This window comes from Antechinus flavipes, chromosome 4 (genome assembly GCF_016432865.1).
Source record: "Antechinus flavipes isolate AdamAnt ecotype Samford, QLD, Australia chromosome 4, AdamAnt_v2, whole genome shotgun sequence".
NCBI lineage: Eukaryota > Metazoa > Chordata > Mammalia > Dasyuromorphia > Dasyuridae > Antechinus > Antechinus flavipes.
In genome coordinates this window covers 189175832-189192134 of record NC_067401.1, presented here as the reverse complement: position 1 = coordinate 189192134, position 16303 = coordinate 189175832, and the positions used below count along the sequence as shown (strand labels likewise).

The window sequence follows — 16303 nt, the reverse complement described above, 5'->3', positions numbered from 1 at the left end:
TGGCCTTATATCCCAAAGATAAGGGAAAGGGACCTGTATGTGCCAAATGTTTGTGGCAGCCCTGTTTGTAGTGGCTAGAAACTGGAAAATGAATGGATGCCCATCAATTGGAGAATGGCTTGGTAAATTGTGGTATATGAATGTTATTGTTCTGTAAGGAATGACCAACAGGATGAATACAGAGAGATTTGGAGAGACTTACATGAACTGATGCAAAGTGAAATGAGCAGAACCAGATTATATACTTCAACAAAGATACTGTATGATGATATATTCTGATGGAAGTGAATTTCTTTGAAAAAGAAAAGATCTCAGTTTCAATTGATCAATGATGAACAGAAGCAGCTATACCCAAAGAAAAAACACTGGGAAATGAATGTAAACTGTTTACATTTTTGTTTTTCTTCCCGGGTTATTTTTACCTTCTGAATCCAATTCTTCCTGTGCAACAAGAGAAATGTTTGATTCTGCACACATATATTGTATCTAGGATATACTGTGACATATTTAACATATATAGGACTACTTGACATCTGGGGGAGGGGGTGGGGGAAGGAGGGGAAAAATCGAACAAAAGTGAGTGCAAGGGATAATGATGGTAAAAAATTACCCTGGCATGGGTTCTGTCAATGAGAAGTTATAATTATTAAAAGGAAAAAGAAAAATGTTCCTGTTCCTTTCTAACTCTAAATGTGTAAAATTATGAACACTAGATCTTTACGGGACCCAACAATTCAGTGGGACAGGCAAGTTATGTAAAATTTTGGCTTCAACCAAGAGGGGTATGATGCTTCCCTGAATATAGCTTATTCAGGACCACACAGCCCTTTACAGGACAAAGACCACCAACAAAGTGATCAAACCAGACTTGCCTTCAACAATTCAATATAACTCAGATCAAGAATTTATTAAGTGCCTGCTCCATGCAAGTCAATATACTCAGCAATAAGGACACACTGGGACAAAAACAAGTCTGCCCTTGAGCTTACATTTTACTATGGGGGAAAAGTTAAGATACAAACAAAATGAATGTAGGTAAGTATATACGAAGGAATTGGGATGGTGTCCAACAATTGGGGTGTTCAGGAAAAAATTTGTGTAGTTTGTCTCATTTGAGCTGAGCATTTAAGAGGTAGGGATTCCAAGAGGGGACAAAAAGTAAAGGTGGGATAAGGTATAGAAATGGGAAACAATGTCCAACAAAATAACATTCACCATATGAGTCAGGTGAGATGAAACCAAGAGTGCATAAAAAGTAATGGGAAATATGCCTAAAAATTAAATTTAGAACCATAGTACAGATGTTTAAACCTGTGGATTTAAACTAACAGAGGAATTTGTATTTTAGCCTAATCTAGAATACTCTTTATGTTCCTCATACACAAAAACTACAGGAACAACAAGATTAAATAAAATGTTTCATTTGAGTTTATTACTTAAAAAAAAAAAAAGGCTAAAAAACAAAGACTCTTCAATTAGTCATGGCCTCAGTCCCTCCCCCCCGCCTTTCCCCACATTTCCTCCTCTTTCTGAACACCTACACTGGGATAAAGGTAAGGAAAAGGCAGTAGTATCATCTAAGCCCCACTCAGTGAGATAAGGGAATTTCTTTGCCCAAGATCTGTGGAGATTCACAGAATCCAACTGACTGGAGAGAGGGGAAAGGGAAGAGAGGGAAGCAAAAGTTGTGAGTAAACTAATAGACCATTCACTATTTCACACTCAGAATGACTTGGGGCAAGGGGGAAGCCAGGTGAACAAGAGAGTTCTTACTATAGGGCGTTTCTCACACCTACAATTGCAGAAAGTGAGGAAGGAGTTGAAAGGGCACCATTAACAGATAAAAATTCCTGTCAAGATGGTGTCCTTTTTCAAAACTATATAAGCTCACAAGAACCACAAGTAATACTTGAAAGGGGTAAATTCTGGGTGAACAGCACCAATTAGATTTCTATTACAACTTACCAGGGGAAAGTCACTCATGGGTTAAGAGTAAAGAGATACAGCATTGCAATTACAACACTCTACCCACCCTCCCTCCATTCCCAAAGAGAAAAAGGCAGATGATGCAGATCAATGATTAGAAAACCTCTCAGACCACTACTAATGTGGAATGTTGCATACATTGTGAGATGTGGTCCATTTGATAATTTGTGTTAAGTGATTTTCTTTGTTATAAGACAGGGTTGGGGGAGGGTGTTATTAGGAAGTGACTGGTGTAGAAACCAAAAATATTAATAAAACATTATTTTTTTAAAAAAACTTCCTTGGCCATTCCTTTCTCTCACCCATCCTCCTAGACCCCAGATAGGGAAAGGAGAGGGTCAGGCTCAGACTGCTTTCTTGGCCAGAAACACCTCAGAGAAGCCAACAAAGAACAACAGGGCATTTATCTTCCAGGAGAGAAAAAGTCCACTGAAGCCTAATTGGTGGAAGGCACTGTTTTACAATGGAGGTCCATTCACCCCTGGGTGGTAGAAGGCACAAAGATCCTCATAACGGCAGTGGCCCTTTGAGAAGTGTCTGCAGACTGGACGGTTAGATTTATCTATAGAAAAAGGAGAAAAGCAACATGAGACTTTGGAAGAACAAAAATCAGAAACATACCCTTGGGACCCTAAAGGGAAACATTTAGTCTTCAGCCTCCCAGGGATAATGCTTTGAAAGGAGAGAACTGAGAGATACCTTCACAAAGAAGGCAGAAGGGTTTTGAAGTCACTGTCTTTTGGATAATTATATGCTACTGGCAGAAATAAAATATAAAAGGTGATGATACTAACCTGTTCTATCACCTTCTTGGACTCCATCTTTGAATTGAGGGGTGTTCTTAGGCCAGGGGATGTTCTTAGATGGATGGTGACTATTGCCCCCTCCAAGGTTTCTCCATCCATTGGGAGGACCATTTCTGGCATGGTCCCCATAACCTGTTCCCCACCTAGGTTCTGGGTCTTCATAGCCCCAACGGCTATGTAGGTATGGTCGAGGCCTGGGCCCTGGACCCCCTCTCATTGGGCATCCTCCCCAGAAAGGAAGTGGGAGGCTCAGGAGTGGTGGAATTTCTGGTTCCCTTAAACCCTGAGAGCCTCTGTGAAAACCTAGAGACAGACAAAAAAAAAAAAAAAAAAAAAAAAAAGATATTACCTCTAGTTAACTAAATTTAGGAGTATCCAGAAATTATTTTTCTTGTTGGGTTGCATTCCCCACTTCCCTCAATCCCTAAAATCTCTCTCCTATAGGAACTTCCAGAGTACTTTTCATGTAATATGCATTTAAAATGTATTCATTTGAATCAATCTAGGCACTTGTCCTTTCAGAGCTTTTCTACTCACCTGGATCAGGGCCACCAATCTTCCCGTTGGCTATGGGGGGAGGGCCCAAGAGGCTGGGTGGACCTAAGTGAGCAGGAAGAAATAGCATAAGCAAAAATGAAGCGCCGTCCAACTCAGTAAAATGCAGTTTATACCACAAATTAGTACTTTATTTCTATTGAGTTCTCCTTTCTTTTTGCTACTAGGACTCAATAGCACATGGTGATGCAAACAGTGATGATTTGGACCTTGGGGAGTATCAACCTTGATTCTTATTTTCCCTTTACTATTATTCAATCCAGCAAACACTTAAGGGCCCACTACTATCTATGGGCAAAGAATTGTCTTAAAGGACAAAGACTAAATGATAAAGTCCTTACTCTTCAGATATTTACTCTCTATGGATACATAATCAAATTGATAGGCTGAAGCAAAATCTATTGTGATTCAATAAAACCCAAAAAAGCAGAATCTGTTTTCAAGATGTCAGAAAAAAAGCCCAAGAAAAACAAACCAAAGGTACCAAATGGCACAGCTTTCAACCAAAGGAAAATTTAACAGTAAGACTGACAATAAAGTAACAGGAGAACTTCAATGTATTTTCATCAGTATGAGTTTCTTGTTATCAATCAACAAAAACTTATCAATGCTTCTCCTGTGTCTACTTTGCAAGATAGGAGGAGTAGCTACTGAAAGAAATTTTTTGGTTTAGGCAGTCGCTAAAATTGTGTGTAGTCTTAAGAGCAACAGATTGTCAAGCCCTTTTCAGTAGCCATGTTTACATCGAGTTATTAGACAATTATCCCCAAACAAGATTAGAGGGGGATAGTTAAAATGACACAGGTGGCAAACCTATGACAAGACTCCTTCCAGGCCTTTGTAGATGGATTAATGGAGGGGGAGTGGACCAGAGGAATTGGAATACTTGACATCCTTCACACTAAGCAAATGTACCCCAAATCCCAAACTTAATGGACTACTCTTCCTGCATAATCTCTGGACTTTCGGAGGATTTAAGCAATCTTTTCTTAATTCATCTAATATAGTGAACTTTGCTCTTTATCATCCCCTCTTCCTCATTTCATGAAGAAGTCTAGAAACATCTGCATAGAAGAGTAGGAAATCATTTAGTCCATTTCCTACACAGTATAGTACCTTGAAGGTAAAATCAACAGCATGAACTAGAATCTAACTGTTCGTGCTCATTACGCCCTGTTCTCATTCCTCTCATCTCGAACGATTAAACTTAAAAAAATTCTTGATCTGCCTCTTTCCTGGGAACGACAACGATAATCTGGCTTTCACAAAACTCTCCCGAGGTGGGGCGGAAGAAATGGTAGGGTAGAGAGACTGCAGCTGTCCAGACAAATTATTTTTATTTGTCTACGTCACAGGTTCTCCGAGGAAATTTTCGGCCAGCACTTTCATTCCGGGTTTGATACTACTCTCCCATTCCAAAGCACGTGCATCGGCCTTCTCTGCCCTGCCTCCAGTTCACGGCCCGCCACAGTACCCGGGGTTGGCGCAAGCATGTGCGCTTACACTTCTAGCTCTCCCTATACCACCGACCTTTAAAAAGGAAGAATTTTTCCTTCGACAAGTCTCTTCTCGCGCTATTCTACATGAAAACGCAACAGGCTCCTTCCCTTGCAGGCCGCACTAATCTCTCCCAGTTCTTTTCTCCCTCCACGCCCTGGGGAGTTTTATTCGTTTTGTGCCCCGTTTTAGGCCTGCCTCAGGCGCATGCACCTCTCCCTTACCGGCAGAACTCCCACTCTCCTCATCCCCACTCTCCTCGGGGTCCCGGGGCCGCTGTTTCCCCCTCTTGGGCATCACGGGCAGCGTAATAACAGCGATCAGAATGGGGGATAGTGGGAGCAAGGAGCGGTAAATGGAAGGAGAGAGAATCCGGTTGTTTCCGCTTCCGGCCGACCCATACAGAAGCAGCGAATGCGCAGGCGCAAACCTTTCCTTCTGGGTAGCGTTCCAACTTGAGTATTTCCCCCCTTCCCCCGCAACATACACTTCCCACCTAAAGACAAAAAAAAAAAAAAAAAAAAAAAAAAAAAAAAAGAGGTAGGGTGGGGAAAGAGAAAAAATAACACCACCACTTCGAGACACATCCTAGAATCGAGGACCGCGGCTCAGAGCGTAGGGAGAGTGAGAAGAAGGGAGAAGCAGTCCAGCAGCTGGATAATCTCGGTAACCGCCGATTGCCCACGCCAATGCTTACAACTTCATGACTTCTGACCTTCCCTCAAGGAATTTCTGGACCATTAAAGCCCCAATACCACTTAATTAAACCCCGCGATTATTGGCCTACTCTTGCCTAAATTGTTTTTGTTTTTTAACTTTCATTAGGTGCAGCGTCCCTCGGCTCCTCTGAACATGGCCTCTGACTTTCTCTGAAAGGATCTCCAGTGAAGCCTAGTACTTCATCCTTTCCTCTCTTAACAACCTTATTCTTTGTCTAGCTCATTTTAGTTTAGCCGTATATTTTTCCCCACCTCACAAGTGGTAGCGTCCACTCACTACACCAGGTGAGTTCATAAATTCTCTCCAGGAACGAAAGGTAAGGATGGCTTCTTCGCCCCTTTTCTCCGCTTGGGAATTGGTATCGCCTATGACGAAGTCAGTATGGTCATTTGACGTCCCCAGGCGGCTCCCTCTTCCACACCCTGAGAACCGCCCCTGTCGCTCCCCGAGACTACTGAGGGACTGGCGTGTGACCGGCATGTCTCGCGTCTCTCTATCCTTGCATTTTTCTTAGCCTCACTTTACATTCTTGTACTTTTTACTCGGAGGGAAGTGGCTGAACTCCCCTGCCCAAAGGACACCAGGGATCCGTCCTGTGTTCTCTTACCCACAACTCACTCTCTCCTCCTCCCCGAGGAGGCGAGATTTGGTCTGATCCGCCAAGTGACGTCACGTCAGAGCCCCTCCCCCAAGGGTCCTGGGCCCTTACGCGGCGGGGGCAGGCCTGTGGGGGGGGGGGGGTGAGGCTGTCGGTAGTAGCGAAGCGACGGTGACGGCGACGGCTGGAGCCCGGAGAGGGCTGGAGACCTACGGGAGCCAGATAGGCCATGCCGAGGAAGAAGCCTTTCAGTGTGAAGCAGAAGAAGAAACAGCTGCAGGACAAGCGCGAGAGGAAACGAGGTAAGGAAGGGAAGGAGATGAGGGGGGCGGGGCCTGATTCTCCCGCACATCTGGAGAGAGAGAAGAATTCTACATCTGGAGCCAGGGTGGAGGGTGTCAGACTGAGCCAGCCGTTTCCCATCGAAAGGAAGAGAAAGAACCTCCGACCTTCCCAAGGAAATGAGCGTAGAACTGGAGAAGAGGTGTATCCCTTTAGTTGGAAGAAAAAGGGCCCCCTACCTCTGACGAAATGGATGCAGGAAATAGGAAAGAAGTGTCCTCTGCCTCCTGGTTATCGGAGGCTACTGGGGTATGGAGGAGGAAAGAGAGAAATCAGACTGAGAGGCAGAATACCTAGTTTGCTCTGGAGAGCAGAAGTTGAGTTAAAAGGGGAGAGCTGGACAAATTAGATGCCTGCGCCTGTGCCTTATAGCAGAGCATCAAATGATGTCCCTCCCTGCCTTCAGGGCTGCAGGATGGAGTACGCTCCAGCTCCAACAGCCGCAGCGGGAGCCGGGAGCGGAAGGAGGATCAGACTGACACCTCTGATGGGGAATCTATAACCCAGCAGATTCGTCGCCTCAACCAGCAGCCAACTCAGGGCCTTGGCCATAGCTATGACCCTAATAGGTAAGGGTGGGGGAACTTGTCATTTGGGATTTCCCTTTATTGTCTTGAAAGTAATGGAGGGGTAGTGTGTAGAAGGAAGGAGCTGTGAAATAAGAAGGCTCTGATATACTGAGGAAAAATTCTGAAGGAAGACATTTGTATTTCTTCCTTACCCAGAGGGGAACAGTTCTTTTGGGAGAGGGTTGACAAAGTTTTTATTTGTAGAAAAGTGAGCTTTGGAGCCAAACAGAAGATTAAGATGTGGATCCCCAGAGAGAAAACAATTAAAATTTTCAAGGGGTATCTGGAAAATTATGGCATCTGGACACTACATACTAACTTGAATATTTGTGTCTCTCCAGATACCGATTACACTTTGAAAGAGAAAGCAGGGAAGAGGTGGAGCGGAGAAAGAGGGCTGCTCGAGAACAATTTTTGAAACCAGTCAATGAAAAATCTCTGGAGCTTGACATTGGAGACATCTACCATCCAGGCTCTAGTAAGATTGAGATACAGAAAACTTGGTTCTCAGGGAAATAGAAGGTGGGAAAAGGGAAAGAGCTAGCAAAACTGTTCCAGATATCTGGGTCTTGAGAACACTCACATTTCTTTTATTCCATTTGCTTTCTCAGACTTAGACTTTCCCCGTCGCCCGAGTTGGAACTATGAGATGTCCAGGGAACAATTGATGAGCCAGGAAGAACGGAGCTTCCAGGAGTATCTGGGGAAGATCCATGGGTCCTACACATCTGAGCAGCTCAGCTACTTTGAACACAACCTAGAGGTAAGATAAAAGCAGGATATTATATGATCTTATCTGGAGAATTGACTTGTCCATGAAGAAGAGGGAGTGAATAGGTGACATATGGGTGTTTGTGGGGTTGCTAGTCCATGACTAGCAGCACAAGGTTCAGATTTTCCTCACCTATTTTCTTTTAGACTTGGCGGCAGTTGTGGCGTGTGCTAGAGATGTCTGATATTGTCCTCCTTGTCACAGATATACGTCATCCAGTGAGTAAGAGGAGTCAAGCAAATGGGGCAGTGGGTTAGTGAAAATTAAAGGCAAGAGTTTGGGGGAGGGGCATTTACAAAGGGAAGAGATTTTCTCTTCCTTTCCTCAATTTGAATTCCATAAGATGGGAATCTACTTTTTTTCTATTTAATGGCTTTGTCTTCAACCAGGTCAACTACTTTTTGTAGCTTTGGAGGGTGGATCAAATTCAGATATTTTTCTAGAAACCAGTTAAATAACTTTTTGGAACCCTCTGTTCACATGCCTTCTTTTCTTCCCAATACTTTCTCCCTTATTTTGACTTTTTAGACTGCTGCAAATTAAACCACTGCTCTTCTCCAGTTGTAATATATATGTATGTGTGTGTGTGTGTGTGTGTGTGTATGTATATATGTGTGTGTGTGTGTGTGTGTGTGTGTGTGGTGTGTGTGTGTATATATATATATATATATACATGTTTTCTTTGCCTTTGATGTTTATCCTGCTTACCTGGTGTTCTTGTTTCACTTTTCCTGTTCTCATATGTCTCTCTTTTACTCTCTGCTGCTGACAAAAGTAGCCTTACCTCCCCAAGAATACCATATATTTGTCTTTGCCTTCTTTCAAGTGTCTTTTGCCTTGAGTTCATTGGATTTCTTTTGCTCGTTTGGCTCTTTATTAAACTATAACTTAGGAAGTTGATGTCTAGAGAACCATTTCTAGTAGATCAGGGAGAGAGAATTGAAGGTTCCTAGGTAATTTACTCTCATTTCTACTTCTTCATACCCTCCTCCTCACCCCCCACAGGTCATCAACTTTCCCCCAGCCTTATATGAGTATGTGACAGGGGAGCTAGGGCTGTCACTGATACTAGTGCTGAACAAAGTAGACCTGGCTCCCCCAGCTCTCGTCATAGCCTGGAAGTATCACTTTCGCCTACACTACCCCCGGCTCCACCTTGTTCTTTTCACATCTTTCCCTCGGGACCCCCAAACCCCACAGGACTCAAAGACTGGTGAGTGGAATTTGAATAACATAGAGACATGTGGGAGACATAAGGAGCTCTCTGGGGGACACAGGGTTACAAGGGCTTTATTGAATAGAGTAAGCAATTAGAAATCAAAGATGACAGGGGTGGTGGAGCTCTAGGAGTAAGAGCCAGCATCTGGTCTTCATTGTTTCTTCACCTCTCTCCTATTTCAGTCTTGAAGAAGCGCCGGAAGCAAGGAAGGGTTTGGACTCGTGCCCTGGGACCAGAACAATTGCTAAGGATTTGTGAGACCATTACTGCAGGAAAAGGTCAGAATGTATATTTAAGAGAAGGCCCGAAGAGGGTTAGGAAGGATCTGAAGTTCTTCCCTTGCCTTTTGCCAAATGTCAGCTTGTCAATTATGGCAATTTTAGGAGAATCACTCTAGGGGAATTATCACAACTGGCCAAAGATCTTCCACTGTTCAGGGCTTATGTGGACAAGTGAGGCTCTTGGGAGTTTTCTTTCTCAAGCAAAATTCTCTTGGTTTCTTTTTCTTTTGGGGGGCCTAGACCTATGATTTCATTACTGTAAGAAATTCCATGTGAAGGGCCTCCCAACAGTGCAGATCTTCAGCTGCTTTATAAGTTTTTTGGTCTTGCGTGGGACAATGTGAGGTTCAGTGATTTGCTATGAGTCACGGAGATAGAACTTGAACCAACTAGGACTTCCTGGCTCTGAAATCATCTCTTTGTCCACCATACCATGTTGCCTTTTTTTTATACTTCCAAAAAGCCTAAATAAGGAAACACAGTTTTGTTTTGCTTTGTTTCTGACAATTTGAAAACTTCCAATCTGTCTCTTTCAATGCCAGTGGACTTAAGTAGCTGGAAAGAAAAGATGGACCGGGATGCAGCTGGAGCAAGTCGGGACACTGGCTTAGGGGAGGAAGAAGACGATGAAGAAGCACCAGCAGTATTGGTGGAACAGCAAACAGATGTTGCTCTGGAACCAACTGGCCCGATCCGGGAGCGATATAAGGATGGAGTTGTGACTATTGGCTGTGTGGGTGAGGAAGTAGGAACAGTGTTTCTCATTAGCTTCAGAAGTATAGGAGGACTGGGTAGCAGCATGTGAAGGCTTACTAGTCCCAAATAGCTATTCTCAGTTTCAATTTGCTGGGCCAGTGTTGGATATGACCCAAGCTACTGGACTCTTTACATAATAGAAGCGCCTCTTCTCAAACAAGGGGTTCCTTTGGGAGAAGGGGGGAAGGCTTAAAGCTTGGGAGGGTGGATAGTGATCAGATGATGAAAACTTAATCTACCTTAAAAACAAAAGCTGTTTAAAAGTTGTCTATTTTATTGAAACAATGTTTGAATATGGCAGGAAGTAGTGGAGTAATGGAAAGATCTTTGAAATAACAATTTTTAATTCATGGCCCTGCCATTGACTAGTTGTAGGATCTTAGGAAAGTCAATTTCCAAGGTACCATCTAGGATTTTCTGAAATAGTGAAATGGCAAATTATTGTGATTAATGGTATTGTGAAGACCAAAGGCTTTTTCAGGTCAGAAAGGACAGAATACATCATAATTATTTGGAAAAGGGGGAACAGAAAGTTGTATTACTCTGAATATTGGGTGGGATTGGAATTGGTAGGAATGAAATATTTCCTATGTACTCTGCCTGTCCTTGGCACAATTTTTTCCTGACTTCTATCTCCTTTGGAGCTGTGACTTTATCTTTCCCTCTCTCTCACTATATTTGGGTTGTTTCATTTTTCTCATTGTCTGCTACCCACTTTCATTGTTCCTGTTCTTCCCACAGGTTTTCCTAATGTGGGAAAGTCATCCCTCATCAATGGGCTGGTCGGGCGGAAGGTGGTGAGCGTTTCCAGAACCCCTGGCCACACCCGTTACTTTCAGACATATTTCCTCACACCCACTGTTCGACTTTGTGACTGTCCTGGCCTTATCTTTCCTTCCCTGCTGCCCCGACAACTACAGGTGTGGGGACTGGAAAGTAGGGATGGAGGGAGGGAAGTTTGCTAAGCTTCGGGGGCACTAAGGAAGTTAAAGGTTAAAAGAGAAAAGGTATGAACTGTGAACTAAAGGGCCTGAGTCCCTAGTTCCCAGAGGAAAATGAGAGATGAGGCTTAGGGTCAACAAGATGTTGGATCTCATTCATCAACTGGGTCTTTTCTTAGGTTCTGGCTGGAATCTACCCTATTGCTCAGATACAGGAGCCCTACACATCTGTGGGATACCTAGCTTCCCGAATACCTATCCAGGCACTTCTTCGATTGAGACACCCTGAAGCTCAGGACTCAGGGCATGAGCCCCCTTGGTGTGCTTGGGATATCTGTGAAGGTGGGTGCTACAAGCTACCTACATTTACCAATTCCATCTCTAGTCCCCTGCCTTATTTTCCCCATTCTAATAGTCACCATTTCCTTTCTTTTGTCTTACAGGCAAAAATAGATAGAGTATTGCAAATGGAATTAGGAAAACCTGAGTTCATATCCCAACTCATTTAGTAACTATATGACCCTAGGCAGACCATTTAATCTTATCAGGCTCTGTTTCCTAGAATGAAAGGATTGGATTTGCCCTGTATAAGCTCCTTTCCAGCTGCAAATCCGTAACCATATGATCTTCCTGCCATGTCATTCCTTGTCTCCTCTTTCCTGTCCTCCCCTTGCCAGTTTCTATCTCCCCTATTCTGTCTCTTCCTCTTACCTTAAGATTCTCTTTTTTATCTCTCCCAACATGATATCTTTAACCACCTCTTTGGCATTAAATATCTTAGAAAATTTAAATAAAAGAGTCCTTAGGATTTAGACAAATTTTCAGAAGTAACTAGTTCGCCTTTATCTCTATAGAATCATAGTTTCCCAGCAATTGCTTGACAGTTGACAAATTATGGCTTTATAAGCCATTTAGTTCCATCACTGATTCATTCTAATTGCTAGAATATTTTTAAATTGAGTAAAAGTAGCCCTGTATATAAATCCCACTTTTAGAATTATACAGATAATGCCTAATTCATCTTCTACATATTTCTTCAGTTTTTCAAAGATATCTCTCATGGCTCCCCCTAAGTCATTCCTTACTTAGGCAATTCCCAATTCCTTCTACTGCTCCCAAAATGACATGGTTTTGAGTACCCTTCAGCATTCTAGCTACCACTTCCTGGTTGTCTTCTTACTACTTGTCTCTTATTTTGGCCTTATCCTTTTGGGAAGGCCTATGAGGCTTCAGGATAACTAATTGATTCATGCCATCTTGTCTCTCCATCCTTATGCATTTCCTGTAGCCTGGGCTGAGAAACGAGGTTACAAGACAGCCAAAGCAGCTAGGAACGATGTGTACAGAGCAGCCAACAGCCTCCTTCGGCTGGCTGCTGATGGACGGCTCAGCCTTTGTCTTCGTCCACCTGGCTACAGTGACCAGCGAGGTAAAAGGAACAGACTTGCAGTTCCTAGGGTCTGACCCTGCCCATTTATGCTTCCCACCCAGTCTTCCTTTACTAGTGGCATCTTAACTGACAGTCTTTGCCTATCTCCCTTATTGAACCCTAGGCATCTGGCTTTTTCTATCTTCCTCCCCTCAAGGATTCGTCTCCTACATTTCTTGCACTTGCACCTCAATCTCTTCTTCTTTCCCTTTCTTCCTGCTTTGAGTCCCCTTTCAGGCATATCTCTGTTCAATTTATTTATTCTTTTAAAGGATCTAGATATCTTACCCTCTATTCTAACTCCTCATCATCCTCTTTTTGTCTCCTTCCCATTCCCTCTAGCCTCCTGGGAGTCCCATCCAGAAACCTTGGAGCTGATGATGATGCAGGGGAGGGTGGGACTGTCGGGTGAGGATGAGGATGAGGAAGAAGAGCTGAGCAGTTCTGGGGAAGAGGAGGTAGAGGAGGACCGAGATGCTGATGAGGAGGGTGAGGGGGATGAAGACACCCCCACTCCTGCCCGACCTTCAAATCTGGCAGGCTCAAACCCCTATGCCCTGCTGGGTGAAGATGAATGCTGAATCTCCATTCCTTATTCCTCTCTCCCATTCATCATCCTTGCTCTTAGACTGATCGGGGGTACCCTTTTTCCATCTCCTTAATTGAATAAAGATAACCTGGTTTATTAGCCCCCTTCATATGGACTAAAGCTGAGATCGAATTGTTATCCTACCAATTGGAGGTCTTATCTTAACATTCATCCAAAAAACCCCTTCCATCTGGGGCTCTGGTTGATAATAATAATTGGAAATAAGGTCTAATACACCGAGCTCCCTCTTCCTATCTCTCTTGCTCCTCTTTTCTTCTAATATCTTATTAAACAGCAGATGGGGGACAATTTCTACCAGCAAGGTCTGGTCTAATCCCAGGCTCCTTGTTGTAATACATAGAAATCCTTCTCTTACTCTGGAGTTGGTACTTGATCCAGATCTCTCTCTTGTTAGTGGAAGGGACAACATGTTGAAGAGAAGCCTTAATAGACCTATTATAGAATATGCCTTTGTGAAGGAAACCATTTCTAGTCCAGTGTTGAGGTCAGAATTAGAGAAGTTTGTTACCTAGATAGTAGACTTCTGAGGGTCCCATCTAGGCAAGTGCTAATAGGGACATCTTACCCTCAGATACACAAGTTTTAACATTGAAAAAGTTTGTCCTCCCACAGTTCCCGATTGCAATTTCTTAGAACTTTCTCTGAGTACAGAAATAAAAGTTTCACATCTTAAAAGTATATGGTCCCCTTTGTGAGATCAGACAGTGTAATTTTAAATGCTTTAAGTTGACAGTAATTAGGAAATTATTTTGTTGCTAGAATGTTTCTGAAAGCCCAGTAGGTAAATTCTCATTTTTGAGGCCACAAAGGGAAAGAAAGTCTGTGTCTGCTTTAATTTTGACTTGAGGTTGAATGATAGAGCCTGAGTAGGATGTGATGTTGGGAGTTTAGAAGAAATCCAGTCCTGAACCTCAGACCTGACTAGCTATTATAGTAAGTTTCTCAAAGTATCAGCTCTTTTCTAGAAAATTTTGACATCGACAACCAGAGTTTTTGCCTTTTCACTATTTTTTTTTTAATTTCTTGGGTAAATAGAAGAGATAGCTTGGCTCTGTGTTCAGAAATTAACCCAAGCTCAAATTTCCTGTTATCCTTCTTTTGCTGCTGCTAATATAAGTATGTGTCCAGTTCTAGCAGCAGCTTCCTACTTGTCCTCCATCTCTACACAGTACATCTTCACACAGTGTTTTCTAAGGTTTATGAGAGAAAATACATTATTTAAAATAATACAATAGATTTTTTAAAAATTTAAAAACAATCTACCCAGTCCTAAACTGAAGGAAACAATAGCTAATTTTAACAACTTAACAGTTCTTCACTTATATTTCTATTCAAGTTAGAATCCCCTATCTCATTCCCTTAGTGACCCTAGACAAGAATGTTAGTTTCAATTCTAGAATACACCCAGATCTATATTAGGGATTCATTTACCATGGCCCCATTTGTAACCTTAAATTCAATTATAGCCAATCAGGAAGTCTTTGGTTTTGTGGTATATCCATCCCTATTACTCTATAACCACATAGCCTTTAGTCTTGGATGTTCCAATCATTGCTTTTACATTCCTGAAAACAATTAAATGCTTTAAAATGGTATCACTACAGGGCATTAAGAAATTTTGTTAAAGTCTTATTAATGCATTAAAAAAAAAAACCCTAAACATTACTGTCACTTTCCAATCAGCACACTTCCCCTCCACTCCCCCCCCCCCCTTAGATTATTCCCTTGTAACAAAATACAATTAAGGGAAAAAAATTGTAATAAAAGAAGGAAAAAAACAGTACATTGGCTATATCTGAAAATCTCCATCTCACCTCACATCCATAGCTCATTACCTCAGTTTCCCGATAGGTGGCTTGCTTCCCCATCAATCAAAGGGCATTTTCCCATAAGTTGCACAGACATAGATAAAGTGAAGGAAGAAAGGGAAATTACAGGAAAAAATGAAATAAATGTTCCATAGAAAAGCAGCAAAAACTTGTAAGCTGAAGACACTCCAGGTGAGTTTGTAGTTTTTTTAATTCAACAAATACTCTTATAAGAGTATTGTGCCAAGCACTAAGAAAGATGTAGCTAAATCAAAGGTGGCTTCTGTTCTTTTATTAAATTCCTGGTCTAAGACAGGAATAGCTTGAGTGTTAAAGATACCATCTTTTTCTTATCTTGAAATGACCTTTTTTTACATTTCTATATAGAAAAGGTTACTAGAAGTGTTTGGGAGAAGGTTGTGTTAGATCAAATAACAGGATAGGCGCTTCTCAGAGAAGGTGACTTTCAAAGTTGGCTTTAAAGAATTGAAATTCTGCTGGGAAAAAGGAAAAGAACACATTTTCAGAAATAGAAAACCCTTAATAAGTAGAGTAATTGATAGGCTTGACTAAAGCAGAAACTGTCAACTAAGAGATATGCCTTCAAATGGAGGATAGCATCAGACCATGGAAAGCCTCAAATACTAGGGAAGAGAGCTTGCACTTTTTAAAATAGGCAATATTCGTGAAGTTTGCCAGGAATTAAGAGTTGGTATCGTTCAACTTTGGCAGAAGTTCCTGTCAAATCAGTCATGTCCCTGATAATTATTTTCATGTAGGCAGTTAATCATTGTGAAGAAGTAGGATGGAACTTGAGAGCACAGGGAATAAAGATTTACTCTCCTTTCCTTCTCTGTGATACTATCTCAAATCCTCACTAGCTGAACCTAAGGCAGAAGAATGAAAACCAGGAATTAAGTCTTTTCATTATTTCCCTCATACCCAACCCTTTCAGAAGCCTTCTGAATTCTCTTGATCCTGCTTCAGTCAGCTGAATCTGCCAGGTATACTGCCTAGCCCATCACTTTATGCCAGCTTCTTACTTAAAAACTCGAGTGCTCAGTTCTCACCATTCACAACCTAGATCTCTGAAGAAGCTGATTAGAAATGATGTTAAATAAGGAAGGCAGATATAAAAGAACATATACACAATGGTTACTAGAATTTGCTAAAACACTTAAAAGCAACAAAAAAATATTGAACACAATAGACAAAGTTGATGTCAAATCTATTAAAGTGTACTTTCTGTAAATAATATAAAAACTGGAAAAAATATCAGTCATGATCATTGTGCAATTGCTGAGAGAGTGGTTTTTCTGTAAATAATATAAAAACTGGAAAAAATATCCGTCATAATCATTGTGCAATTGCTGAGAGAGTGGTTTCTTTGTTTTTCTGGAAGTATTTGTGGTAT

The 16303-nt window shown here is 42.0% G+C and overlaps 2 protein-coding genes across 2 annotated transcripts; one reads left to right on the top strand and one right to left on the bottom strand.

The window, feature by feature from the left end:
- Positions 1 to 881: 881 nt before the first annotated feature.
- PRR3 (proline rich 3) lies at positions 882 to 5161 on the bottom strand. The gene is made up of 4 exons (XM_051996178.1): positions 5069 to 5161; positions 3330 to 3392; positions 2781 to 3095; positions 882 to 2548 (listed from the first exon to the last, which is right to left on the bottom strand). The coding sequence occupies exons 1-4, from the start codon at positions 5139 to 5141 to the stop codon at positions 2445 to 2447; spliced, it is 555 nt and encodes a 184-aa protein (XP_051852138.1). The 5' UTR covers positions 5142 to 5161; the 3' UTR covers positions 882 to 2444.
- A 107-nt stretch (positions 5162 to 5268) lies between these two features.
- On the top strand, positions 5269 to 13169 carry GNL1 (G protein nucleolar 1 (putative)). Its single transcript, XM_051996152.1, has 13 exons — positions 5269 to 5510; positions 5670 to 6464; positions 6911 to 7073; positions 7415 to 7551; positions 7685 to 7836; positions 7992 to 8063; positions 8851 to 9058; positions 9247 to 9342; positions 9888 to 10082; positions 10843 to 11021; positions 11222 to 11384; positions 12331 to 12471; positions 12814 to 13169. The coding sequence occupies exons 2-13, from the start codon at positions 6392 to 6394 to the stop codon at positions 13050 to 13052; spliced, it is 1818 nt and encodes a 605-aa protein (XP_051852112.1). The 5' UTR covers positions 5269 to 5510; positions 5670 to 6391; the 3' UTR covers positions 13053 to 13169.
- Positions 13170 to 16303: the final 3134 nt, after the last annotated feature.